We start from the raw sequence: 26317 nt of genomic DNA, 5'->3' as shown, positions 1-26317 counted from the left end.
ATAATAAAAAAAATCAAAAAAAAAAAGATTCAGCAGTAGATGTAGTTGGCCTCGCTGCCCTCTGCCCAGGTACGTATAAGAAGCAGAGGAAGAGAAGATCGTTGACATGGCGGCAAGTGGCGTGAGGTTTTTTAATTCAGGTTGTGAAATTGTATTTATGAATGAGACTGGCTCCAGGCGCGGGAGCTGGAGCTGGAACTGTTTTAGACCACAATAACAACAGTAAAACAAAAAAAAACTTCTAATGAATGCATACTTTAGAAAATGCCAAAGCAGCTTTTTTATTCACATTCCCGCTCGTTTTGCGAATTATACAATCATATATTTATATATATATATATACATACATACTTAAGAATGTATGTATATTTTGTATATTCTTGAATTCAGTTGGCTTATACAAAACGTGCCGTCGTTCCCGTTAGATTCACAGAAAATAATTGGCAAAGGAACAGGAAAAACAACACACGTTCCAGCAAATACCACACATAGTTACGTGTGCGTGTGTGTGTGTGTATGTGGGCTCGTGTATGTTTGTAAATATGAAAAGTATGCAAAGTGCAATTGCGTCTTACTAAATGCGCACGCATTGCGCATACGACCCGCTTCCGCATGCGGGCAATCCAGCTAAAGAAGGCGAACGACATTAAAACTCGGCCGAAAGTGTGCATTGACACTACCCAAAAAAAATATTTATATAAAGGCACGCATGCGCAAGTACCAATAAAAGCTCACATGTAAAATTAGAACAACAAATGCAGCAAATGTAAATTTTCGATGTCGGCGCCATTAAGAAAAACCGTTAAGCGCTCAATGTCAGTAAAACGTCAATGCTGCTGCTGTCAGCACCTGCTGGCGCCCTGCACTCAACTCTCTGCTCTCTTCTCTCCTTTAGAATACTAAGTGCAAAGCAAAAAAGGAAAACAAGTTAGCCAAGTCGCTGCTTATATACTCTTGCAAATATGTATGAGGGGTTTTTAGTAAAAACACATTCAATTTATAATATCTATGTCGGCTATGCCTTATATATGGATACATAAATAGGGGTTATATTAAGGCTAACAATATAATAGCATAACTATACTTGTGTTGTATGCCCTTGAAAACTCTGCGTTGCAAAGTACTTGAAAAAATGTGAATACCCTACAGATGTGTAAAAAAGCAACAGTGCATTTGAGATGAGAGGGAAATTATGTATTGAGAATTGTGGTTGGCCTTGCGCAGTTGGGACATTTGCCATACTATGTGAAAGTACTATTACCAAAGCATGTGCATGTTCTATGCCTGTGTGAATATGTGTCAGTATGTAAGGCGCGGCCACATATATACATATACACATATACAGGTATTTGTGGCGAACAGGTAAGTGTGCGCAGGCGTAACGCACGTCACGTCGATATGCTAACCATAAAATGTGTATACACACACACGCCCACAATGTTGTGTATATTTCACCAGAGAATGTTGGAGGTAACGGAATGCCCCTAGCAACAAGGCAAATCTAGTACATAGGGTTGCTAAGAACTAGCCACGCGCTGCGGTTCACTTTCTCCGTATCGTTGGCTGGGGCCACGGGCAACGCCGGTTTCCTCATTACATTGTTATGACAACAATATTACATGTTCAAGGTGTTTGATTTATGGAGCCGGCCACGTTGCTAGCACTTTATCAGCACCAGCAACAGTAAAAGCTACGCACGAATCAGCGCTAAAGTCAATTGATGTTGACGTAGCCTTGGTATTTCCTAAACACACCGAAACACAAATAGCAATTATGTTAAAAATATTGCCATTTCCTAAAAAATTCACCAAAAGCGATAAAGAGAAATTATGCACTAATTGGCATCCTTCCGACTGACGTCGGTTGAGTTCTAAGCAAAAATTGTTGTTGTTATTGTTGTTGTTGCGGCGCCGGCGCGCCTTTTCGCTTACGCATGCTTAAAATCGAGAGCGATGCTCTCTTTATTCCTACCCAGAGAACCCGAAGCTGTTGTTGCTGCTGCTGTTGCTCCTGCGCTCTGGCTCGGCCTCTGCCCCTGTATTTGCATACGTATAAAAGCCAACAGCATTGGGCGAAGCTTTCATTTGAGTTCACAGCTTATCAGGTGACGGGTTGGTGGTTGTTTTTCGTTTGATTTCGCTTTGCCGCCAAAAAAACACTTTCAAAAATAACACGTATACGTCGCGTTTGCCAGTGGGGCAGGTGTAAGTGCACATAAGACAAATTTGCAAACACCAATTGGAATAAATTAAAAAATATAAAATAATAAACAACAACAACAACAATGCACGCTAAGGTGAGTTGTAATCAAATTAAATTTTATTTATTTTAAGTCGGTTAAAAAGCCCTGAAAAGGCAATTTCAAAAGTTTATGTTGCAAATTTCCCAGTGTTTCGTGCAATATGTCCACATGATGGGAAATTTACAGCATAAATATTGAAATTCACTTAATGGATGCTAAATATTTTTTATTGCCGTTGTCTTAATTGCCGTTCAAAGAGGGGTGTGTACCATGCAAACCTGTCGACAGGTAGCAATATCACCTGCATGGTGCTAAAAATAAATGTAAAACAAATGCGCTTTTGTTCTCTGTAAGAAATTAAATAAGCATAAGCTCGATGCGGAAGTGCTCATTACATAATTCCCATTATAACTCTGTGTGCAAGGCGGGGAAGTTTTCGCATATTAAAACGGGCAATTTGGCTGCGACGACTTGCAAATGCGCTCCAGTTTTTATGATTTTGCCTGACTTGTGACCCAGTTTGTTGGCCCCAAACCATAAAGCCGACAAGGACAGCGCCGTCACGACGCGTCGTCAGCTGTCGTCAGTCAAAGCTGTTTGCTTATATATGCATAAGCAGCTTGAGATACAGATACACATGTATGAGATGCAGATACAATTTCTGATGCAGATAGAATTAGATATACAGATGCAATTGGAGCTGCAGACACAATCAGATATACAATTAAATAAGCTACTATATTTTGAGATACAGTTACAGATGCAAATAACTGTATTTACATTCTTTCTCTTGCAGTTCATGCTGGTCGCCCTAATCCTGGCCAGCTGCCTGCTCAGCGAGACGCGCGCCTACTGCTCGCTGGACAAAATGAGAGCGTTTGCAATGGAGGCCTGCGAGCGTCTGTTCCAGCAGGACGAGCCCAGAGAGAGGCGTTCCATAGGCTACAACGAACATCATAAGAATAAGCTTTCGCGTAAGTATTAAAAAAAAAATATATATATATATATATATAGTATAAGTGCTCAGTTAATAAGGTCACAAAGTCAGTCAACCCAACGTTAAAGGAAAACGAAATCGGAAATGTTTACAAAAAATATATAAAAATATTTAAAATTTAAACAAAGCGAAGTTTTAAACGTTTTCAAGGCGCAAGTTCAAGTTGAAACATAAATTAAATATATTATTTTTAATATTTTATTTTATGTTTCTTCCCCCTTTTGCAGCTGGCAAGATGGATAAGAGAACTCCGCATGGCATCAGGCGCAGCACCTATCCAGATGGTGGCTATTTGATGGTCAGCAGCGCTCATTATCATCGGCTCATCCACTTGGATATACTGCCCCGTTATAAGCCCCACAAACATCGTCAGGATAAGAGGCACAAGCGCGATAGCTCCTATGGGGGCCGAAACAACATCTCTTACTGCTGCATCAATCGCTGCAACGAGGATTTCTTTTGCTAAATGTGGCCCAATCCGTGAATGCATCGCTAGTCAGCAACAGATTCCGTCCTTATCAAAGACATATATATATATAAATATATATATGTTCTTTACGTCGCGCTCTCACTCTTATAGAGTAGGTACCTTATATGGCTGATTCTCGCAGCGGGGCAGCAAGTCTTGCCACAGTATTATACAGTAGAACAATCTATAGTAAGCTCTAAGATCCTAAGTTCATCATATAACAAATATATATTTTTATTGCTATACATATATCAACTGTATACATCTGTGTTTGCAATTTGACCCTGGGAGATATACAGAAGTATACCAAGTACTTTATAAATATAGAGAAATGCCTCTATGCCCAACTTTACCATTTTCATATCTTAATGAACATATATAATGTTAACAAAATGTGTTTATAGCAAATGCATTGTATCGTCGTTTGAGCCCAGTATGACAACTGTCTTTTTGCACCTCTCTATGCGATTTTCATAGCTAGATTTTTATCTCGCTCTGTATTTATTGTAACGTTCTGTAAGAAGTGTGAGAGACACACCTCTCCCCACTCTCATTCTTACTCTTACTCTTGCTTTCACTTTCACTTTCACTCTCATTCTCTCTTACTCTTTAATGCTACTGTTCTACTTCTTCTTCGATCTTTATGCACACTTGTCAGGAGTTAGTTTTAATCTGATCTGGTTCTCTGAAATGCAGACTACAGACAACTGCAACAGCTGCAGCAGTTTGATTGAACAAGTGCATTACGCTTTTAAAAAGCTCGCCATACAATGAGCGAAGCCTCACAGTACTGGCTGCAATCATTAAGTTAAGTACTATGGGGACTACGAAACTCTGTTTGAATGGAATTCTCTTGGTATCGTTTCTGCAGTGCGCTGCATTGATAAATAAGAAATACATTCTCAGTTCAGTTACGTGCAAAATCGAAGACGCGGATCCGTTCGATGAGGCAGTGAAGAACAATTTCGAACGGATCGAGTACAAGCGCTGCTCGACCCTGCAGCCTCTGACCTGGGTGGCATACAACGAGCGATCGCAGTACTATCAACTGCACATCAATTGGACTGGCTTTAGGCAGTATTTGAGGATGGATCTGGATTTGACTGCTCCGTTAACCAGTTCGCCCAGATGTTGCTACATGGCCGTGGAAAGGCTGACCGAGCAGAACATTGGTTTGGGCGAGAATTGTGAACAGTTTTCCAGTGGCGTCCAGCTGCCCAATTCAACAATTGGATTTATCGTTCAGTGCTATGCTCAGGGCAAACGCATCTATACAAATGGACATGCCACGGTGCCCGAGCAACAGCAGGTGCGGGAGCGCTTGAAGCAGTGGGTAAATCGACGTAAAGGTAAACAGTCAGCGCTCAGTGTGCTTCTGATTGGCATCGATAGCGTCTCTCGACAGCAGCTGATGAGGGCAATGCCCATGACCAAGCAGCAACTCGAATCCAGTGGCTGGTTCGAACTGGCTGGATACAATAAGGTGAAGGGAACACAAAATCCAGATTAGGGCAGAGTGGGAGACTTTAATTAGCGTCTTCATTACCTTCTAGGTGGCAGCCAATACGTTGCCCAATCTACTACCTCTGACCACCGGCTACAATCGCAGTAGTGTTATGTCCCTCTGTGATCCACGCGAGGAACTCGGATTGAAGCGTTGCAAGTTCATCTGGAAACTTTACCAGGAGTTGGGCTATGTAACGGCCTTCGGGGAGGACGATACGCCCATCAATACATTCAATCTGAATATGAGGGGGTTTCGCAGCGTGCCCGTGGACTACTATTTGCGTCCATATCTAATGGCGGCCGAGCAGTGGCTGGATGTGAAAATTGGGGATTCACAGACTTGCCTGGGCTTTCACCATGCGTCGGAGCATGTTTACGAGTATGCTTTGGAGTTTACGCGGCGCTATCTCAACGATAGCTTCTTCGGCTTCTTCTGGACGAATACGCACAGCCACGGAGGCAGTATCTCCCGCACCACTGTCATGGATGAGTATATGCGAGAGTATCTGAATCGTTTGAGGAATTACGGAATTCTGAATCGAAGCATTGTCTTCTTTCTGAGTGATCATGGTTTGAGGGCTGGTCCGACATGGCAGACACCGCTTGGTTGGTTGGAGGACCGCTTGCCATTCCTATACATTTGGTTGCCTCCTCATCTACAGCAATCCCATCCAGAATTTGTGCAGTCATTGAGAGTGAATCGACAGCGTTTAACCAGCCCATACGATTTGTATGTCACACTGAAGCACATACTCCGTATAGGGAGTCCTAATCATCTAAAAGACTTGCTAGGAGATGCCGTAGACTGTCTCAGTTGCCAGAGCCTCCTCTTGCCGGTGCCCATCAATCGCACGTGCGCAGATGCTGGCATTTCGGATCATTGGTGCGCCTGCAGATCGTATTACCGCTATTCCACCTTGTCGGACAGGGATTACATTATGGCCCAACTGTTGGTGCAGCATGTGAACAGCCTGTATAATAACTATCACAATAGCAAATTTGTTAGTCGCTGCGAACCTCTCACTTTGGTTAACATCACTAAGACCTATTTGGGAAGACGTCATACAGCGGATAATCCAACCATATCCCTGCACCGTATACAGGTTATGATGATGCCTACGTTTTCCACGTATGAGGGAACAATATGGTACAATAGCAGTTCCCAGGAAATGCAGGTGACGGGCGTTAGTCGTATAGATAAAATAAAACCCAACTGCCACGATGAACAATTTCGAATTAAAATTTGCAGTTGTCGATAAGTATTTGAATCGAGAACAGAACCAGTTCCTAACCCGGGTGCCAGGGCTACACAACACTGAAACATACGGAAAACTATTTAGTTCCAAATTAATATGTAAATAAATTTAATTGGAATTTTTAGGCGAGCCCGAGTGAAAGTCATTAGCCAATATATACAGTTTCAATAAAATTTGTAAATAATTTAAAAGTTATAGAGGACGTGTAGCAATACATGCAGCAGAGGTAACAGGAGGAGTAATAGCAACAGCGGGTGGCAAATTAACAACTAATGAATGATCTAGAATAAGAGAGGGAGAATGACAGCAGGAGTAAAAGAGCATAAGAATCTACTGTTATATTAAATGTACTATAAATTTATAGTCCAAACAAATCAAATTATATTTTTATAAGATTTATAGATTAGAAACATTGCATGTATAGTAAACACCTTGACAACTATCACACTTCATTCTGGTGGAGCTTTGCTCGTCTTTCGGCCTCAATGACTCGAAATATTTTGTAAGAATGGATAAGATTTCATCTTTCCGCTCTAATAAGAATTCCAATGTAAGATTTTCATAATTTTCGATGCACTGCATCAGGATGCGATAGAGCACCAGTTCCGTGGACAAGAATGTATTTAGCCCGCGCTCAATGCCATCGAGATTATCATCTAGAAACTTGCGTGCCAGCTGAAGGAGCAACTGCATCGACTGCCCATCAAAGTACTTCGCCAGCGCATCAAGCACATCCAATAAGCTGCCCTTATGCCCAATGTGCTCCACAAACTTCGGACCACATGATTTCCTGAGAGAAACCAAATTCAAATGCAGCTGTCCGTCTGCATCACGGTTTATCAGTGACCCGGCTATGGAAGCTAGTGTGGTGGCGCCATCCCCCAAATGCTTGTAGGTGTTGTGCATGCCCAGCAGTGTCTCCTTAAAGGGTATGTCATTCAGAGTGCGCACCTTGTCAAAACGTTGGCCAGCGACATGCCCATGCAGTTTAGACGACTCCTCGGCGATCTTCCCAAAGGTTTGTCTGCAAGCAATTAAACTATTTAATAAAAAGATATTTATATCACGGAGTGAAGAATAACCTGGCTTGATGGTTCACAGCCTGGCGCAAGGATTGGCCATTTGTCAAACGGTTAACTAGACGCAGATTGTTAATGGAGTGCGTAAATATCAGCAGACTGGCGGCTATGTGAAGCACATCGATGGTGCATAAAGGCTGGTCCTCGTTGATTTTCTGCGAAAGCAAAGGAAAAGTTGTAGACGACTGCTGCCTGCGAACAGTAAATTTTAACCACTCCATTTCTCAAGATCAAATAAAATAATAAAATAATTATATTGTTTGTTTTAAAAATCTAAATATAACTGATAACTAACCAATTTTGTTTTGTTTACTCTCTTTAAGAAAGAGTACAGAGTCAAGGTTGTTTCTTTTTCAAACCAAGATCAATGCGCGCGCACAAATTCCAGTTAACAGACACTGACACTTGACAGACTTAACAGACTGTTATGCACAAGTTCATAACAGTAGAGTAGATAACAGAGCTGACTTCATAGCAGAGCAGAGTGCATACATAAAAAAAAGTATAACAGCGTATACCAGAATATATACTATGTATAACAAAATATAACATAATTGTATATACTATATAGCAGAATGAAACAAAATATACAAGCAACGTATAATGTAGTATAACACAGATAGATGACAACATCAACGAATGACTCACCAAATACAAATCGTATACGCTGTTGACCACTCCTGTGCCAGATAGAACAATAGATGACACGTTTATGCCCTTCACGGCTAGCTGAGCAGCTGCATTGACTTCTGCGCTCGCCGCACACAAAGCTGTGGTGGCTTCCATTGCACCCAGACCGACAACGCCGCCAGCTACGCCCAGCCAACTGTTCCGTGATTCTCGCTCAAGCAACGACAGAGATTGACAGTGTTGGCGGCGATCATAGAGACAACTGATGGAGCGTACGGTGCTGTATGCGGCTGCAGTGACTCCCACCACAGCGGCTGCCATCAATATGTTTGGTGCGACAGGGATGGCCATAGCAGCAGCCACGGGCACACTGGCAGCCAATCCGCCAACTGTGGCCAAAGTGTCGCCAGCTTTGTATATAGTACCATATGAAGCAGGCGTCGGATGGACCATTAGATGGACACCATTATCGGGATCATGGCCGAATCGATAGATGCCTTGGCTGGGGGCAATCATTGTGCCTTTGGGTAATCTGTTTTTGAAGACAAATTGCCGCCAGTTGGCATAAACACGGCCGTGCTCATCTATAAAGATCATGCAACAGTTGTCGCTATTCTCGTAATCCTCTCTCAAGCATTTGCGCGTCCGTATAACTGGATGACAGGTGAAATTGGTTGATCGTAGCGCCTGCTCTGGATCCTTTTCTGGTGTCACTAGCACGTAGATTATTGCTGAAAGCAACATACGATTCGTATAGCGCCTTTGTTGCCACACATTCTCAAAGACCTTCTGTCGCTGTCTCTCCAAACTTTTACTGCTTTCCCCGCTAATAAGGTTTGCAATCTTCTGCTTGAGCACCTCCTCCTGATGAGCTGCAAGACTGCATTGAACTTCATTATGTGTTTACTTATTATATATATATGTATTGCATTAACTTACGCATCCCAGATGATTTCAGAGTGTAGTCCACTGCTCAACGCAAAGTCCTGTTGCACCTCGTACACAGAGCGTGTCATTATTTAATTACATAAAACGTATGGAAATTCTCTATAATATACTCGATCATCTGTTTTCTGTTATTTGTCTGGTTGCCACGACAACTGTTAGCTGAGTGTAAGTGTTACAGAATTTGCGCAACCGTTTGTTTGTATGCGATTATCAATGTGTGTACCTGATGATTTCGTACATATATTTTATTCTAAATACATCCGTGTTCATAGTTCAAAATTGTGTTCGCGCGCTTTAGTTTTAGAACGACACCAACTACTTAAGTTCTTCTCACAGGGACGAAAAACGTGTGAGAAATATTTCGATAGGGAAGCCTGAGGTAATCGATACATTTGAAAAATTTATACTTGGTTGTTAACTAATGGAGATACGTGATGATATTAACGTATAAATTTACATTTTATGTTATTTATTTATGGTGCTGCCTTCAATTTCAATTTATTTTAAAGCGATATCAGGCAAATAAAGAAAGGCGCCCAAAATTATTGAAAATATTTCGATAGAGCAAGTAGAATTGATCGATACTTTTAAGATACTAACTATATACTATTGAAAACATAACCAATAGCTTGAAGTATCGATATAATTTGCACAGCCCTGGCATTTTGTTTATAACTAAATACGCGCAATCGCCGGACACAGTTATGCGCTTGACTCGACGTAAATTTCGCAGTTTCAATTCAATTAAATCAAAGAAACACTGGCTAAACTAAAACTATAGTTCGCTGAACACATCAAATCCATCTGCCTTTACGTAAGAATAACAAAAGTGCGCAGTGTGAAAACAAAAAAAAAAAACTTGTAATTGAACATTCAGCGTTGTTGGCTAAAAAGCAGACGCACGAGAAATACCAAGAACAAACATACTCTTGTACATGCATACTCATATGTATAAGTATAAATAAATAAGTATATGTGCGTATGTATATGTATACATAAGCGGCAAGCAACTAACAATTGACATTGTGGCCACCACCTGTTTGTTTATGACGGCGGCTAAAACTTAATATATTAAAAAAATCAAATCACTCGCACACGCAATAGTTAATAAGCCCGCATGCATGTGTCATATATATACATATGTATATTTGTTGTTGCTGCTGTTGATAATAAAATTTAGTAATAGTGTAACTCATGCAAATGCATGTGCATAACCCTATGCGCAGTTAAATAGCAAAATAAAAGAAGAGGAAGCGTCTAACCTACTCGCTGGTCGCGTGTCTAATTTACATCATCTTATTTATGGCTTCAAATGCGCAGCTCGGAAAAATCATTTTGTTAATCGCGATTGCCGTATTTTTCTACTACTTCTTTTGGGTGGCAATACTGCCGTTTATGATACTCGATGAAGGTGAGTATCAAAACAAACATGTATACATGTGTGTGTCCATGTGTATGTGTGTATTTGTGTGTATATGTATGCATATGTGTGTGCCAATATTATTGTTAGCTTTATTAAATAATCTCAGCTTTCATTCGTCTCAGTTTCGCGGCTTTTGTACGGTAATTAAAGTTGCGCAGATTAAATTCGTTTTATCCGTTCCAACTATAACTGTATAAATTGTACATATGTTGTTATATACAGTTACCATTCCCTCCTCTCTGCCTCTCTCTCTCTCTCTTCCTTGTATTTCTCCTTTTGGCTGATGATATAAGGTGTGTACATTGATACCCTGAACTTTTTGAAAATGTGTGAGAAGTGTATGATGCTTTAATGGAGACTTATGCTATACGCAAAACACATATGTTTTGATTTTACTTTAGTTTCTACGATATTCGCACATTTCCTTCATATCAAGCCATATTGATTTAATTCTTATTACAAAAATAATAAGTTGTAAATAATAAATTTACCGTGATTTCAGAAGAAATAAAAAAAAAACGTCACGAAAATCGAATAAAATTGACCAAAGTCAGGGTATTTCCACGTCGACTATAGCCGACAAAAATACACATGTTTTTAATTTACTCGCAGTAATAGCTAAATTTTGTTGACTTTCTTACTCATGTGCACTTAGCTGTGTTTGAAGTGTATCTTATGTTCTATCATACCCCATTTACGGCGCTTTTGTTTTTATCACTTAAATTACAAGCGACCAATGTCAAGGTCGTTTAACCAACTCGCTCTCTAAATAGCTAACTCTCTCTTTCTCTCTCTCTCTCTCTCTCTCTTCTGTTTCTTAACTGACACTCTTGTGTCTCTCTTAGGTAATCCCATATTGTCGCTGTTTCCGCCGCTGAAATACGCATTTATCGTGCCGACTGTATTCGGGGTCATCTGCCTGGGCGGCATTGCCGTATTCAGCTTCTATCACATTTGGAGCATTACGGCACAATCGAAGCGAGCCTAAAGATCAGACCCAAAGGCAGATGAGGTGAGTTGCGACACGACGTCAATAGAGTGGAGTGACGCCGGCATTATCAGTGATTGAACGATTACAAGTGGCTTTCGGCGCATTGGAGCTCAGTTGGAAACAAGATGCCACAGTGGCTGGTCATTGGCATCTCTGGTGTCACGTGTGGTGGAAAGACTACTTTGGCGCACAGCTTGCGCGACTACTTCAAGGGATTGCGCAATGCGCCGCTCTGGAATACGCCCTATACAATTGGCGATGTGCAGCTGATCTCACAGGATGATTACTTCCTGCCAGTGGAAGATAGACGACACAAACGTGTCGACAAATTGAATGCGATCAATTTTGAGCTAATCACCTCGTTGAATACAAAACAAATGTTGGCGGACATTGCGCACATTATCAATGGGCCCACAGAACAGATTGCTACGTATGCAAATTTTGAGCACTATGCGCTGCAGTACCAGCAACAGCAACAGCAGCAATTGCAACAGCAACAACAGCAACATCAACAACAGCAGCAGCAGCAACAGCAGCAGCAACAACAGCAACAGTTGCAGCAACTGCAACAACAGCAGCAGCAATACACTGCCAGCTATCAGCTGCGTAATGGCAAACATCTGCCACCTGCTGCCTATCAATATCAGCAGCAACAACATGTGCAGCAACATCCACAGTTACAACATCACACGCATCGTCAGCACCATGCGGATCATCTGATGCGTCTCAATATTAATGCCCAGATTGCCGCTCAGTTGCGCGATAAGAAAATCAATGTCCTACTCATCGAGGGCTTCATGATCTTCAATCAACCCGAGCTGCTGGCGCTTTGCAATCTCAAATATCATTTCCATTTGCCGTACGAGAAGTGTTATCAGCGTCGCATTCAACGCACCTATGATCCGCCCGATGTTACTGGCTATTTTGAGCTATGTGTCTGGCCGTACTATGAGAAGAACTTTGCCGAGTATCGCGACTGCAAGGATATTACGTTCCTCAACGGCGAGATTAGCAAGGAGAAGATCTTCAAGTTTGTGCTCCAGCGTATTGTACACTATTTCGAGGAGCGTTGCGATGTGCCCACCGCCTCGCCGGTTGCCTGTCCGCCGCAGCAGAAACGTTTCGGTATGCTCTACATGGCCACAGCATCCAGCAATAATAATCATCTGCACACCGCGTGTCCCATGGAGCAGTAGCCAGCAGGAACTGGGCCTAAGTAAATCTAAGAAGGGGTGGTCTTAAAAGTTTCCAAACTTGAAACACAGATAAAGAAATTGGTGTAAGTTTTCAAACTACCCTCGCATGTAAAAAAGCAAAATCATGTACATTTAAAGTCTATAGAATTCTATATAATTCTATATTTAGTTGTTTTTCCATTAGTTTTAAGCATATGGACACATTCTCTATAGAGTCTAAAACGGGTTTGTGAACAAAAATGTTGAAAATAAAAGGTTCAGGAATATATATTTAACTGTGCTAAGTATATATATATTATACTATATACTACTATACTATAGCAAAAAGAATAACTGCAAAATCACGTGAATGAAATTCAATATATTATTAATACTATTTAGATCATTAAATGAGAAGTTTAGCGTCGACTGTAAATATTATAATGTATCATATAACTATATAAGATTATGTATGGACCTCTACAAAAACTAAAACTATCAATTTTTTTTCTTGTGCGAAACAAAACACACAGTGAATTAAAATATACGCTATATATTTACACCTGGAAAAGAAGGCGACGAAAAACCTGATTTTGTTAAGATTTGAATTTTATTGATTTTTTTTAATTTTAGTTTTTTTTATTGCATTCATTTTGCGCTCACATGGAGTTCTTTAATGTGTGGGGGAACGGGTTGAGTGCGTGCCTCGGAACACAAATATTGAAAAAATAAATACATTATATATATATCATGTATAAGTAGCATGCACGATTAATATAAATATACAGTACTTTGTCGAAGGGGTTTGATTAGCTCTGCATGCACGAATTTATTGCCAATTGGTTGAATGAGTAGTTTAGTTGGTGCCGGCTACGGCTTGGATTCGATTATATCAATTTGTCAACTATATATGCTTAAAAGTATGTTAATAACTTTATGCTTAAATATGCGGGTTACGCTGCAAGTCCCAATGGCAACTGCAAGGAAACAAAGCAAAGTCGATTTAGTCTGAGTTGATTTATATTTATTTAAATGTCTAGTTTAGGCAAACGCACCTTAGAGCGCATCCCAGTCGGTTTGACTATTGTATACCTCCTCCTCTAGCCAAACGGCGTAGTTGGCCTTAAAGTAATCTGTTAGCTCCACCTTGCGATCCCACCAGCCGGAATGGCCAAAGAATGCAAAATCTGAATGCGTGAGTATCTCGTCGCTGGGAAAGCCACCTTCGACGCCATAATCATGCAATTGTTGATTCTGTTGGCCGCTGCTATTGTTGCCAACTCCACCTCCGCCGCCGCCGGCGCTGCTGCCATTGTTGCCATAACCATTGGAGTCCCGATCCCCACTTCCATTGCCCGCATGCATATTCGACTGCTGTGCGTTCTCGGCATTCTGTGCAGCTGTCCCATTGTTTCCGCTGCCGACGCCGCCACCGGCGCCGCACTTTTGCGTCGCCTCCGGATAACGACGCAAATTGAAGCGATCGACACAGGCGCGCAGCGTGCATTCCTCTGCCTGAAAGTCCCAGGGCCGTGACTCGAGATCATTGCCGAAGGCCCAATCATCGTTGAGACGATGCCGCACCTTTGCATAGATGGCACTCAGAGTCTTCATATTGGATTTGCGCCACTGGCGACCCAAATACTTTGTCTGCATCTTCAATAGCTTCAGCACATAAAGCTGCATCATTGCATGTCGAACTTTGAGTGTCTTCTTCAATATGGGCGCCGATTTGAATACGACTAACATCATAACACGTGAATGCTTCCATTTGATTAGCTTGTTTAGTATACGCAGCAGATTGATGCACGAAAACACGTTGCGCCAGGAGTATGGCTTATCGGACATCTCACCGCCATAAACAAAACTATCGCCACTTAAATCCGGCTGTTCGCCAATAACACACGACGGAAAGTCGAGCAACGGTATCGAATTCTTTGTATTCACATATTCTGTAATGGTCTGATTGAAGAACTTCAGCACTAACGGAATGCAATTGGCGAAAACCAAATGCTGGGACATAAACTCAAACTGATAGACATGATTAATCTTGAAATGCTTCAGATAGAGCAGTATTATAGCGGAGACAGCCTTCACAATGATTTCCTTGTGGCGTCCCATGTCAACGGTCAACTTCGTTGACTGTGTAGCCGTCAGCGGCATCTTCTTGGGTAGCACATCGGCCATGATGTTAATGCTCTCCGTCTTCGATTTGGATGTGGGTGAAGCGGCCAGCAATACCTTTAGCAGTGCAATCATATACTGCGGCAAATTGGGCAGTATGGCTTGGTAAAGTATCTCGGCTGGAGTCAACTTAATTTCATCCTCGTGCGTTGAAATTGGATTGCGTGCAATGTCCTCCTCCTTCTTGATTTGCATATCAGCCAAACTCACATACATGTGACGTTGCAGGGTCTTGAAACCCTCATGAATTGGCTGCGGCAGGCCAGCTAAACTCTCGTGATCGCCGATCAAAGAGTAGCCAATGAACTTATTACGCGAAATATCCAGGAATTGATCAATATCCTTTTGGCGCACCTTGGGCGTCCACGGCAAGCGCGGTGTTATCTGCACAGCCGGCACTGCTACTGGCGGTTGCATGTGACTTGGTTGATTGTTTGGATTAGCCGTTGCAGTGCTATTGTTGCTGTTGCCCGATGTGGAAGCGGAGGGATCGTCAAAGGGCCGATAGTACTGGGAGAGTTCGTCTTCGCCATTGCCAGAGCCGGTTCCTGTACTTGAGTTGCCATTGTTGGCGTTCGGTCCACCCTCATTGCCAGACATCTCCATATCGATTTGCTCTGGTTCGTCCAAAAAGCGTTGCTTCATCAGGGAGCGCCTGTTAAGAGAAATTCATGAATAAATAATTGTCATACGTATTCAAATTTAGTTAAACCCACTTGAAGTTCCTTTTCGGATATTGATTCTCTAATATATCCGTTGCCGTTGCAGGTGGCGAACTAGCACGCATGCATTTGGTCACCTCCAGTGTGTCCTCGGTGATCGGTTCCAGCCCGACCTTCGCCCTGTACTCATTCTTGAGATTCTTCAGCACATCCATGCCTCCAAGTCCCAGTAGTGAGACCTTCCACAGTAGCAGCACAACCTTCTTCATGGGAAACTGTGGTGCAGCACCACTGCAAAAGCGTGTAATCATACCTAGCAATTTGACAGCGAGCAGTTCACCATCTGGCAGGGGACTGTTGATCTCCTGTACAAATGACTCGGCCAGCTGTTTGTAATCCTCACTGCCTTTCTCCCGCTCATCACGTATTGTCTCCGTTATAATATACAGCACTGAGAGTATGACTCGTATATCAGTCGAATCAACTAGCGTCACATTTGTAATCTTCACTGCCACAATATCAGGAGAACATGCCGTTTCGATCTCCATGTTGAGCAAATCAATGAACGATGAGAACACGCCCAGCTGATAGAGTACAATGACATTGTCGCGAGTATTCTGATGCTGTTCCTCATCGGATTGCACTTCGGCCCAACAGCCCTGAGCCAAATAGAGAATACAGCGTGCCGCCTGCATGCGGAAGGAACGATCGGAGACTTCCAATTGATCCACTAGTTTCATCACAATGCTGCGCTGCGAGGTCGCGTCCTGTTTTTGCCAATTTGGAGGCAAATCATATAGCTCCATTTGGTCCTCGAATGCTTTCACATTCATTTGGAATTCACTGAACTCAGTGTAACTGTAGAGTTCGGCGATTTCATTTTGATAGCTATCCACATCGGAGTATACGAAATCTAGATCGGGGCCGTCACAATTGGCGTCCACGTCGTGAGTATCCTGCTCGAACGAGTTGTTTATGGATGATAGCATCATTTAGAGGCTGTTTATTCGTTCTTCTGGACAAGTTACAACAAATATGTGTGTGTATATGTGTATGTGTATGTGTGTGTATTTGTATGTGTGATTAGAAATGTGTATCCTTGTGTGGCACAGCTGCTAAGGGCGCGCCCTTTTGTCACTACACTTTGCCAAAAGCGCGCATACTATTTGTGCGTTAAGCACTGCATTTCACCATAAATTTTGCAAACATAATTCTTCAACTAACTATCCACAAAAATGAAGCACAAAAGAAAATTTTTAGTGTGTGACCAAATTACAGTTACATTTTAATACCAAGTAAACTAACATATCGATGCCCGCACGTCGATAATAATATCGATATATCTTGATTACGCCCGTAGCCTCCCCCAGCAGGTATTTATTTGTGTTTTCGCCCAGTACCGGCAGCAGTTTATATTTGATCATCAAAACAAAACGATTACGAAATAAGTAAGCAATACTACCGAATATAGTTAATAAAATGTGAAGCATGGCTGAATTCATTTTGTGGATAGTGCGTTGCCAAAGAGTGCACAGCTGGTTCCCTTTACTAGCACTTTGTACTTTGTACCCGGCGTGCATATCAGCGTGAGCTTGCAGATTCCTATTGGCATACACATTGTGAATAGCATAGCTACAAATATATGTGCTATATTATATGGATCAGTAATTGTGAAATTGTGCATTTATAATTTAAAGAAAATGGCTGGTCGTTCGTTGGTATCCCTTATGTTTGGTGCTCTAGCTGCAGCCTTGGGCACATACATCTATTTCACCAATCAAGTAATTACAACTCCATAAACTACAAAAACAATTCAAGTTCGCTACAAGTTTGTATGCATGCACAACAAAATATCGCGTGGGGGTACTAATAACTTTTATCTAATCAGCGCATTTCTCACACGCACACGTGCTACCTACATATCAAACATATCTATACTGTAATACACAAATCGTTGACTCATTCGTAATTTGGATGTGCCTTTGACCTTCACTTGGAAAAACCATTGGCCGGCTGAGCCAGTTCTTAATAGTGTTGGTGATTTATTGCCATCAAATCTGGCTTTATTTTTGTATTAAACGCTAATATCAGCCTTACGATAATAGCAATTAAATTTATTAAATTGATATTGCTTATCTACTAAATGAACTTGTGAAAATACGATCAATTTCTTATAATCGTTATTCATTCAATTTTAACGTGTATTATTGAACATCTATCGGTATTTATTGCTGTTTTGATGAACTAGCTTTTTTTGACAACTCCTCAGCACTGATACTAAATGTCTATTCGTATTGGCCTAATTGAGTCTTAATAGATACGTGTGTATTCGTTATTATTTGCAGCCATCTCTCTCGCTTCCTATTAAATATGCATATCAGACACATTCAAAGCGTTTCACGGCAGGCAGTCAGGTGCTTCCGATTATCTACAACAAGAACAACAAATCGTAATTTTGGTATAGCTGCAATAACAGTAAATAAATGCCCGCGTTACTGCGTTGTCCTTTTGCCATTGGTCGCAGTTGTCAGCAATGTTGAGTGCAGTGCGGATTTAGCAACGAAGTCACATTACTCCACAGCATCTGCCGTGAGTAGTTCGTTCTTTGTTGGACTAACATTTAGAGTAGCTGAATCAACTAATATTGTGTGCGCCGTTTTATTGTTACTTGCCTTTGGTCTTCATCAAAATTCTGTTGCTTTATCTGCCTGTTTACCCGCCTGCCTGCTTTCTCTCTAAACAAGTAAATATCCTTTTGACGTTCTCTTAAAGGTCGACATGTCGAACGAAGATTACAAGAACGCAGCCTCGATCTACGATTTCACCGTTAAGGATACGCATGGCAATGATGTCTCGCTGGATAAGTACAAGGGTCAAGTTATCCTTGTCGTCAATATTGCCTCGAAGTGTGGTTTGACTAAGAATAACTATCAGAAATTGACCGATCTGAAAGAGAAGTTTGGTGAACGCGGCTTGACCATCCTGAACTTCCCATGCAATCAATTTGGCTCCCAGATGCCAGAGGCTGATGGTGAGGCCATGGTTTGCCATTTGCGTGACTCAAAAGCGGACATTGGTGAAGTCTTTGCCAAGGTAAGAATTTAATTATATATATATACATATGGTTTAAAACATTGTTAATGGAGCTTTCCTTTTTGTTTATAGGTTGATGTGAATGGCGATAAGGCAATCCCTTTGTATAAGTATTTGAAGGCTAAGCAGACTGGCACCTTGGGTAGCGGAATTAAATGGAATTTCACCAAGTTTCTGGTGAACAGGGAGGGCATACCAATTAATCGCTATGCACCCACCACCGATCCCATGGACATAGCCAAAGATATCGAGAAACTATTGTAGATCTTGTATGTAGTCTATAAGCATTGTGACTAACTATCTATATAACTTATACTGTTTTCGGCTTTAGCTTACGAACTAGTCCGACTAAAAATGTAATTGTTTATTGATTTATCTTTTCTGCTAATGTATTCTCAAATAAAGAAGAAATATTAATTGTAACGTACAAATTAAATGCGTACTTACCTCCATGATGGCCATGCGCGCTTGTCTATACAGCTTGGCCAAGATACCGACATTCATTATGACGCCCTCCCCCTCATTTTTAGGCTTGCGGACCAATTTATAGTGTATCCAAACCATGTCATATTCGTGATTCGTCATAAAATATATAGAAATATGTAATAAGGCATATATATATATATATACATATGTATATGTATATATATATATGTATATAGATTTTTTTATGCTTTTGAAAAGTAGCTGAAATTTGAAATTTGGATTTACAAAATATAAATTTGTTTGTATACATAGGTAGAGATTTCAATTTACCTACTAGTACTAGCCATAAAACACATTTCAAAGGGACTTGACTAAATATGTTGTTGAGTGGGGACCCAATAACTGTGCACAATTAGGCTATTTCCCCGCCAAATGTGAAATAGCTGCTGGCGGGAATTATAGCTATATCAAATACTAAAATGGCTTCAATGTAGCTACAACATCTCTAGGGATACTTTCCCATCAATGCAAAGTATTTGAAAATGTTAAAGTTCTTCGAAGATGTTTCTAAAATACTTAGTCCAAAATTATTCATAAGCTAAAATTATGCGAACGCACAAAGATAAGAAAACAAAGATGCTAATATTTAACTTTATCTAGATTTTTTAAATTGTTGAGCTTGCTGTTTCAGGCCTTGGATTGCTTCTGCATATGTAAATATAATAGTTATTTAAATTTTTTTTTTGGTTTTTGTTTATTTATTTAAATAATTATGTATTTGTTTTAGGTGCAATTAATCATTAAATTAATTAGTATTATTGTTTATATAAGTTTCATACATATTTATACGCACATGTATACATATATATACATACATATATATATATATACATATACACACATACATTTATATATATATATATATATGTATATATATATATTATATATGTTGTTTTACTGTTGTTGCCTGTTTAAAACCTTTTAACCATCTTCTGCTCTAATACGTCTACTGAGTGCTCTTTTTGTTTGTTGTTTTCTTTGTCTTTTGTTTAGTTCAACTCGTAAATGTTTTTTTTTGTCTTTTATTACTTTTTGTTAACGTATACACACACAATTGTTATAGTTTGTTGTTCTTTTACATATATTGTTTTCAATAAATTATATCAAACTAATTCGAAACGCTTTTCTATTTTTATTTATTTATAATAGTTAATAGTTATGTTTTTGTTTTAGTTGTTGGAATGTTTTTATATGCATATGAGTTGTGAAGTGTGTAGGTGTAGGTGTGTGTCTGTGTATACTTGTGTGTGTTTTGTATTTGTTTTTGTTTACTATTGAACAGAACTTTATTAAATATTATTAAGCAATTGGCGACATATATTGTACACGCTACGAATATTGCTAAAAAATACCTGCACATTGTTCTTCCTCTTCTTCTTGTTCATTTTCTTGTATTTTTAAATATTTTTTGTTTTGTTCAATATATGTATATATATATTTTGTTTGTTTGTTGTTGGCAAAGCACTTTGGGCAGGCGCTTGTTTAATTGTTAAATACTTTGATTGTTTAAATATGTTAATGTTGTTTGTTTGTTTGTTTAAACAATTCTATACTCTTTCGAGTTGCATTTTTAGTGTAGTGTTTTTTCTTTCCTATATATCATAATCGTATATAGTTAAGTAGTTTATGCAGCTAAGTAATTCCCTCTTATTTCTTTTTTATTTAAACAAATATTCAAATATAATTTTATTCATAACATATTTATATATACGATATACAATATAGCTGTTTTTTTTTTTAGTTTTTGCCAAATTAATCAAACATAATTAACAAATTGTGTGAGAAGCTCTTAATTTAATCGTTGAACTGTTTTGGTTTTTTTAATTTTTCTTCAGTTTTTTTATTGTGAACAATTAATTTTTGTAAGTAAACAAAAATTTTGCAAATCATTTTTATTGTATATTTTTGCTAAATGTTTTTGTTATATATATATATTATATATGTATATATATATATATATATATATATATATATTTTATTTCGACTACATTTGCTTTTGAAATATGTTTTTTTGCACAATAAATTTATATATTTAATTAATTTTTTATAGATAAGTAGATTGTTGTTTTCTCTTTTCTATATTAATTCATTTATATATATGCATATATATATATATATATATATATATATATATATATATATATATATATATATATATATATTTTATTTTTGGATTATACATTTCAATAATTTATTTTTGGTAACTTTTATTTAGGAACAAAAGCTTAGAGTTTTTTCTAGATTTTGTCATGTAGAAACTGAGTTTAAAGTTTTGCGAATGCGAAAATTTTTTGGGAAGCAACCTGAACCTTGAATAGAATATATAAATATATAAATATATATATATATATATATATATATATATATATATATATATATATATATATATACATACATACAATATAGCCTTTTATTTGTCTATATATATATTTGTTTAAGTATATGCATGAAATAATGTAACCATAAACAAATTAGCAACAACTTTTAATTTGTCCGGAGCGTCTTCTTAGGATTTTTTATTGTATTATAATTATTTATTATTTATTATAAGTCATAATTTACTTAAAATGTTTGCAATTCTCGAGTTCATTTTGTTTATGTTTTTATATTTATTTTATCTCATTTTATATATTTGAAGAAATTCAAAAAGTTTGTTTGGCTTTACAAGTAAATGCCATCCATAATTATTTATACGCCCGCATTAGAACCGGCTCCAGTTCCAGCTCCAGCTGCAGCGCCTGTTCCGGCTCCATCATCGACCAGCGCCGACTGTCCGCCGGCAGGTGGTTGCTGTTGTTGCGGTGGTGGTGGTGGCATATACTGCGGATACTGTGGATACTGCGGCGGCTGCTCACCGCCTATGAGGCCCAGCTTGTCTGTGAGTTGGTTGGAGAGAGAAAGAGAGAGAGAGAGCGAGGTCAACAGCATATAAGATAAATGTTTTCTTAAGGATTTGCTCAATTGAATGACAATTACATTGATACGATTACAAATACGTATACGCCATATATAATACACTTCAATTGACTTCTAGAGGGAGCGGGGGCATTATTAAAAAGCTTTGTTATGTTATTTGAAAGCATAATCATGAATTAACTAGGTCCACATCGAATAAAGCTAATAATAACTTTATTAAACGTGTCCTCGAATATGTACAATTATTATTTAGTTATGAAGCGTAGAATATTTCATGTTGCCCAACCAACTCGTATATCAATTTGAGTTCAGTAAATGTGATTTCAGTTTCATTCAGTCCCCCGTTCAAACTCTTGGTGCATTAAAATTTAAATAAATTTTCCACATATATATATATATATATATGTATGGAAAAAACAAAATCAAAACACATTAATTATATTTGTTTTTTTTTTTGCAACAACATCGATAAGAGTTAACAAATCATAAAGCACACTCGCAAATGTTTGAAATGATAACGGAATTTGCACACAATAACGATAACTCACACACATGCAGATAAAATGATAACCGATATTTTTGTTCGTTTTAGCTGTTGCTTACAGTGTTCGATAGTTTTGTTTTTGCGAATGGTTTGAATTGAGTGTGTAATGTCTTTTTTTGATCTGGTTCAATTGCAGTTATTTTTTTGAATTTCTTTCATGTTGTTCTTGTTGTTGTAGTGCTGTTGGTTTTTTGGTTGTAATTGTTGTTGTTCATATTATATTGTTGTTTATGAGCGTAATTATTGTCCAGTCGCCACGTCATCCGTTGGACTCGGTGGGTCATCGGTCAATTTCTCAGCCAATGGAGTTTTCTCAAGTGTCGTTGGTGGTGGTTCGGATTTGAGTGTGTGGTGTGGTGGTTGTTGTGGTGGTAGTGGTGCTGATTCTGATGCTGATGCTGTTGCTGGTGCGGATGCATGAACCTGCTGCAAAGCAGGAGATGGCGAAGCAGCAGCATCATCCGACATGAAAGGTTCTACGAGAAATTGGTGGAATTGCATTTTTGATACAAGCCATTAAAATTGAACCAATGTTTTTAAATAACTTCTTGTGTGGGTGAATGTGACAACTATTTGTAAAAAAATAAATAGCTTTTAAGTGATTTGTGCACCTAGCAATAATATTTGCAGTTGAAATATTTTGCTTTTTCTGACTATTTTTTACCTTAAATTATAAAAGTTTAAAGAATTTGCTCATTTGAATAGTTCTTATTGGTAAACATAACATAAAGCTAAAAGCTTGCACAAATTTTTTGCATTTATTTTCTTATTTCTCTTCGTCTTTCTCTGTAATTGTTGGATAAAAAAGTTTGGTGAGTGTACACAGTAAATGTGGACGTGGCGTGGCGGAGGCTTGGGCGTGGACGTGGGCGTTGGGTGTGGAATTGTAGTGTATAGAAAAATAATCAAACATTTGGAAAAAACAATACAAAAGAAAATAGAAAAAACTTTTTTTGCAGTACTTTATGCATTTGCTGTTGACCTTGGTCAAATACTCTATATATGTATAAATTTAATTACTGGGGGCGTGGCGTGACGAGTTCGAGTATGTTACAAAGGGACAAAGTTACTATCTAGTATGCCAAAAAAAAGGAAAAGAAAACATAAACGAAGCACTAGTAATATGATATTATGGACTACGCTAACTATATTTCAATTACAATGAACCAGTACTAGTTCCTACAAATTACGGGGTAGAACTGAATATCGTAAAGGTCATACTCGAAATAAACGTGGCTTCAGCGGACACAGGGTGTTTCTGGTGCTCAACCCAAACATATAGAGCAACACACACATAAAACACAATGATAATTACACTAAAAAAAGACAAAACACGGCCTTAAATCAAATTACCGAACCTGGTGCGTATTATACGATAGTATGGAACCAGATGATGTTGAACATTTTTTTAATTTTTGGTTTTTTTGTGGTTGTTGGAGCGCATGATATGCTAAGTACAATTGGATGCAATGGCTCGATGAATCGTTCGATTTCTTATTTTTTTGTTATCGATTTCGATAAGGCGTCAATTTCAAATTCAAATTCAGTTTTGAAGCGAACGATCATCAAACGTACGACAGTTGAACTGTGAGTTTTGCTCTCTACTCTTTAGCAGTTGTTTAAATGAGTTTTGATTTTTATATATAGTTGGGTTGATTTTGTTTTAGCATTTGTTTGTAACTAAGTTACATAGTAATTGTTCTTATAGTTAGTTTTTAGCAATCTACATAAAGTTACCTAGAGAAAAAAATTGTGTCGGAATAAAAAAAACGAAACAAATGAATTTAGTTTTGCGTAGTTGTAAAAATAATAGAAAATCAAATTAGAGCTAAAAGAAGTTTTAATTATTATAAATTATATAAAAAAAGAGTTATATTTGGGATTTCATTGGAGGGAGTGTTAAATTGTGTGTACTTGATTTGTTGATTGTTTGTGTGTGGGGTGTTTTCCTGGTTTGGTTTTGTGTATGAGATTGTAAACACGATTAAGGAATTTCCGCACGATTAACTTACTTGCGATGATGCCAACAATGACCAGTCCAATAACGCCCATAATGATCATCATCTGCAAAGTGAATGGATATAAATTAACAGAAATTTAACAGGTGCTTTGCCCACTGACCTTCAAGTTTTGCAACCAGAATTTTCGTTTTAGTTTGCCAGCCTGCTGCTCGAACTGCGAGGCACCCTGCTGCAAGGCATCGGCACGATCATCCAGCTCCGACAGCTTGGCATCTCGCTCCAGCACTTTCTCCACATTCGTGCGCATAATGTCTACGACCTGAGAAATAGTGAAGCGGCAAGTTAATCAAGTGGAACATATACTATATATATATAAAGAGTGCGAGAGAAAGAGAGAGAGAAATGCTTACCTCATCGACTTGGGCTTGCGTTTGTTGCAAGCGCTTCTGTGCCGCAATTTGTTGGGGATTGCGTGGTCCGCCCACAATCTCACCATCGCCGCCCTCACCCGCCGGTGGGCCATCAACGGGGGGTGCATCGCCAGCTGCTGCAGCATCCGCCCTACAGATAGATAAGCCACATCATTAGTCATCCAATAACGGTGACTCTAATCAACTCCCCGCGGAGCACTCAGAATGATTTAAGTATTGGTCTAGCTAGGGTTATTAAGTTACACATGATGTGGTAGCAACATCTACAGAAGATACATCTTAATATGCGTGTGTATATGTATTAGAGGGGGCAAAGTGCGCAAGTTCTAGCCGAACTACTCCATAGAGCTGGGCACTTACGGTTCCTTATTCTTGTCTTTCTTGCCCATGCTTTAGTGTGCGGCTTAGAAAGTAATTAAAATCAATATCAAACTTCAATAAATTATACCCTTTTCAATATATTTTTCATTTAACATATATGAACATCATGCATTTAATATGCACATTAGCATCTCAAGTAAAGAAAAGGAACAACAACAAGGTTTTTTTGCATGACTAACTCATGAGGCACGACAGCTTGTGTTTAAGTTTATCGATTTCTCGGTGCGGTGTGGGAAAGTTGCCATGTGATGCGATGGTATCAGCGGACAGGGGCACGTCCAACAACGTTGGCCCAGGCAAAGGGAAAAAATATTGTTGAGAGGTGGCAACGCACACAATAGATCCCCAAATGTATCGCACTAAGAATTGCAAATTGAACAAATGCTTTATATTATTGGGCAACTATTTATATGACACGTTTTGTGCGTGGTCATGCGGCGTATACTTTATTTTGTGTGTGTATACAGTGAAAGCTCTTCGGAGCGAACACCTACATACGAATCCTACAGGCAAAAAAATTAACATAAAATAGATTCAGTCTGAATTTTACATTTGCAATCGTTATTGGTACATTCCTAGTACGTTATCGATTAATAATTAGCATGTTTGCCCAGTTTTCGAGTTCGAAAACATTGCTATTTCATTGTTTTGAATTTGTTGATGCTGTTGGGACAGCGTTGGATCGTTTTTTCAACTAGAAAGTAAGCTAAATTCAGCGGTTCGCCTCAAGGGCGCTGTTGATTAATAGACCTTTCACTGTATTGCCTTTTGTTTGCGCGTAACGATTAGAGAGAAAGAGAAATCAATAATTTCCATTTACTTACATTGCTTTTTGTTTGGGTTTGTTGTTGTTGCTGTTTTAACAGCCGCTGCTGTTGTTGTTGTATTAACAAATTTGAACGTCGCCCAAAATCTTGGACAGAAATTGCGATGACGGCTGACT

The 26317-nt window shown here is 39.0% G+C and overlaps 8 protein-coding genes across 14 annotated transcripts; 5 read left to right on the top strand and 3 right to left on the bottom strand.

The window, feature by feature from the left end:
* The first annotated feature begins 2066 nt into the window (after positions 1 to 2066).
* LOC111595310 lies at positions 2067 to 3941 on the top strand. Its single transcript, XM_023308968.2, has 3 exons — positions 2067 to 2296; positions 3039 to 3216; positions 3467 to 3941. Exons 1-3 carry the CDS (start codon positions 2285 to 2287, stop codon positions 3703 to 3705), a joined length of 429 nt encoding a protein of 142 aa, XP_023164736.2. The 5' UTR covers positions 2067 to 2284; the 3' UTR covers positions 3706 to 3941.
* Positions 3942 to 4073: 132 nt separating this feature from the next.
* On the top strand, positions 4074 to 6514 carry LOC111595298. Its single transcript, XM_023308953.2, has 2 exons — positions 4074 to 5191; positions 5262 to 6514. The coding sequence occupies exons 1-2, from the start codon at positions 4526 to 4528 to the stop codon at positions 6471 to 6473; spliced, it is 1878 nt and encodes a 625-aa protein (XP_023164721.2). The 5' UTR covers positions 4074 to 4525; the 3' UTR covers positions 6474 to 6514.
* A 294-nt stretch (positions 6515 to 6808) lies between these two features.
* LOC111595299 lies at positions 6809 to 9606 on the bottom strand. The gene is made up of 4 exons (XM_023308954.2): positions 9119 to 9606; positions 8198 to 9059; positions 7553 to 7704; positions 6809 to 7494 (listed from the first exon to the last, which is right to left on the bottom strand). Exons 1-4 carry the CDS (start codon positions 9193 to 9195, stop codon positions 6867 to 6869), a joined length of 1719 nt encoding a protein of 572 aa, XP_023164722.2. The 5' UTR covers positions 9196 to 9606; the 3' UTR covers positions 6809 to 6866.
* Positions 9607 to 9797: 191 nt separating this feature from the next.
* On the top strand, positions 9798 to 11549 carry LOC111595303 (dolichol-phosphate mannose synthase subunit 2). Its single transcript, XM_023308959.2, has 2 exons — positions 9798 to 10538; positions 11396 to 11549. Exons 1-2 carry the CDS (start codon positions 10430 to 10432, stop codon positions 11536 to 11538), a joined length of 252 nt encoding a protein of 83 aa, XP_023164727.1. The 5' UTR covers positions 9798 to 10429; the 3' UTR covers positions 11539 to 11549.
* A 96-nt stretch (positions 11550 to 11645) lies between these two features.
* Positions 11646 to 12961, top strand: LOC111595300 (Ca(2+)/calmodulin-responsive adenylate cyclase). Its single transcript, XM_023308955.2, has one exon. It carries the CDS (start codon positions 11667 to 11669, stop codon positions 12735 to 12737), a length of 1071 nt encoding a protein of 356 aa, XP_023164723.2. The 5' UTR covers positions 11646 to 11666; the 3' UTR covers positions 12738 to 12961.
* A 395-nt stretch (positions 12962 to 13356) lies between these two features.
* LOC111595297 (striatin-interacting protein 1 homolog) lies at positions 13357 to 19276 on the bottom strand. Of its 2 annotated transcripts, XM_030223648.1 has the most exons (4): positions 19103 to 19276; positions 15617 to 16518; positions 13772 to 15555; positions 13357 to 13693 (listed from the first exon to the last, which is right to left on the bottom strand). In XM_030223648.1, exons 1-3 carry the CDS (start codon positions 19238 to 19240, stop codon positions 13773 to 13775), a joined length of 2823 nt encoding a protein of 940 aa, XP_030079508.1. In that variant the 5' UTR covers positions 19241 to 19276; the 3' UTR covers positions 13357 to 13693; position 13772. The 2 variants fall into 2 exon arrangements, with proteins under 2 accessions (XP_030079508.1, XP_023164720.2); XM_023308952.2 differs by lacking the exon at positions 13357 to 13693 and having other exon boundaries at positions 13724 to 15555.
* LOC111595301 (probable phospholipid hydroperoxide glutathione peroxidase) lies at positions 16918 to 19092 on the top strand. Of its 3 annotated transcripts, none has more exons than XM_023308956.2 (4): positions 16918 to 17010; positions 17908 to 18151; positions 18335 to 18655; positions 18728 to 19092. In XM_023308956.2, exons 2-4 carry the CDS (start codon positions 17933 to 17935, stop codon positions 18917 to 18919), a joined length of 732 nt encoding a protein of 243 aa, XP_023164724.1. In that variant the 5' UTR covers positions 16918 to 17010; positions 17908 to 17932; the 3' UTR covers positions 18920 to 19092. The 3 variants fall into 3 exon arrangements, with proteins under 3 accessions (XP_023164724.1, XP_023164726.1, XP_023164725.1); XM_023308957.2 differs by lacking the exon at positions 17908 to 18151 and adding an exon at positions 17260 to 17343 and having other exon boundaries at positions 16955 to 17010; positions 18728 to 19091; XM_023308958.2 differs by lacking the exon at positions 17908 to 18151 and having other exon boundaries at positions 18728 to 19088.
* Positions 19277 to 21816: 2540 nt separating the features above from the next.
* LOC111595291 (vesicle-associated membrane protein 2) lies at positions 21817 to 26224 on the bottom strand. 4 transcript variants are annotated; one of them, XR_002751180.2, is made up of 6 exons: positions 26199 to 26224; positions 24973 to 25123; positions 24723 to 24881; positions 24614 to 24665; positions 22661 to 23077; positions 21939 to 22017 (listed from the first exon to the last, which is right to left on the bottom strand). XR_002751180.2 is itself a non-coding variant. In XM_023308946.2 (5 exons), exons 1-5 carry the CDS (start codon positions 25380 to 25382, stop codon positions 21830 to 21832), a joined length of 579 nt encoding a protein of 192 aa, XP_023164714.1. In that variant the 5' UTR covers positions 25383 to 25442; the 3' UTR covers positions 21817 to 21829. The 4 variants fall into 4 exon arrangements, 1 of the variants encoding a protein (XP_023164714.1); XR_002751179.2 differs by lacking the exon at positions 26199 to 26224 and adding an exon at positions 25354 to 25465; XR_002751181.2 differs by lacking the exons at positions 22661 to 23077; positions 26199 to 26224 and adding exons at positions 23266 to 23387; positions 25354 to 25444 and having other exon boundaries at positions 21941 to 22017.
* Positions 26225 to 26317: the final 93 nt, after the last annotated feature.

Source organism: Drosophila hydei, unplaced genomic scaffold (genome assembly GCF_003285905.1).
Source record: "Drosophila hydei strain 15085-1641.00,03,60 unplaced genomic scaffold, DhydRS2 tig00000243-arrow-arrow-pilon, whole genome shotgun sequence".
Classification (NCBI taxonomy): Eukaryota; Metazoa; Arthropoda; class Insecta; order Diptera; family Drosophilidae; genus Drosophila; species Drosophila hydei.
This window is presented reverse-complemented; position numbering and strand designations above follow the sequence as displayed.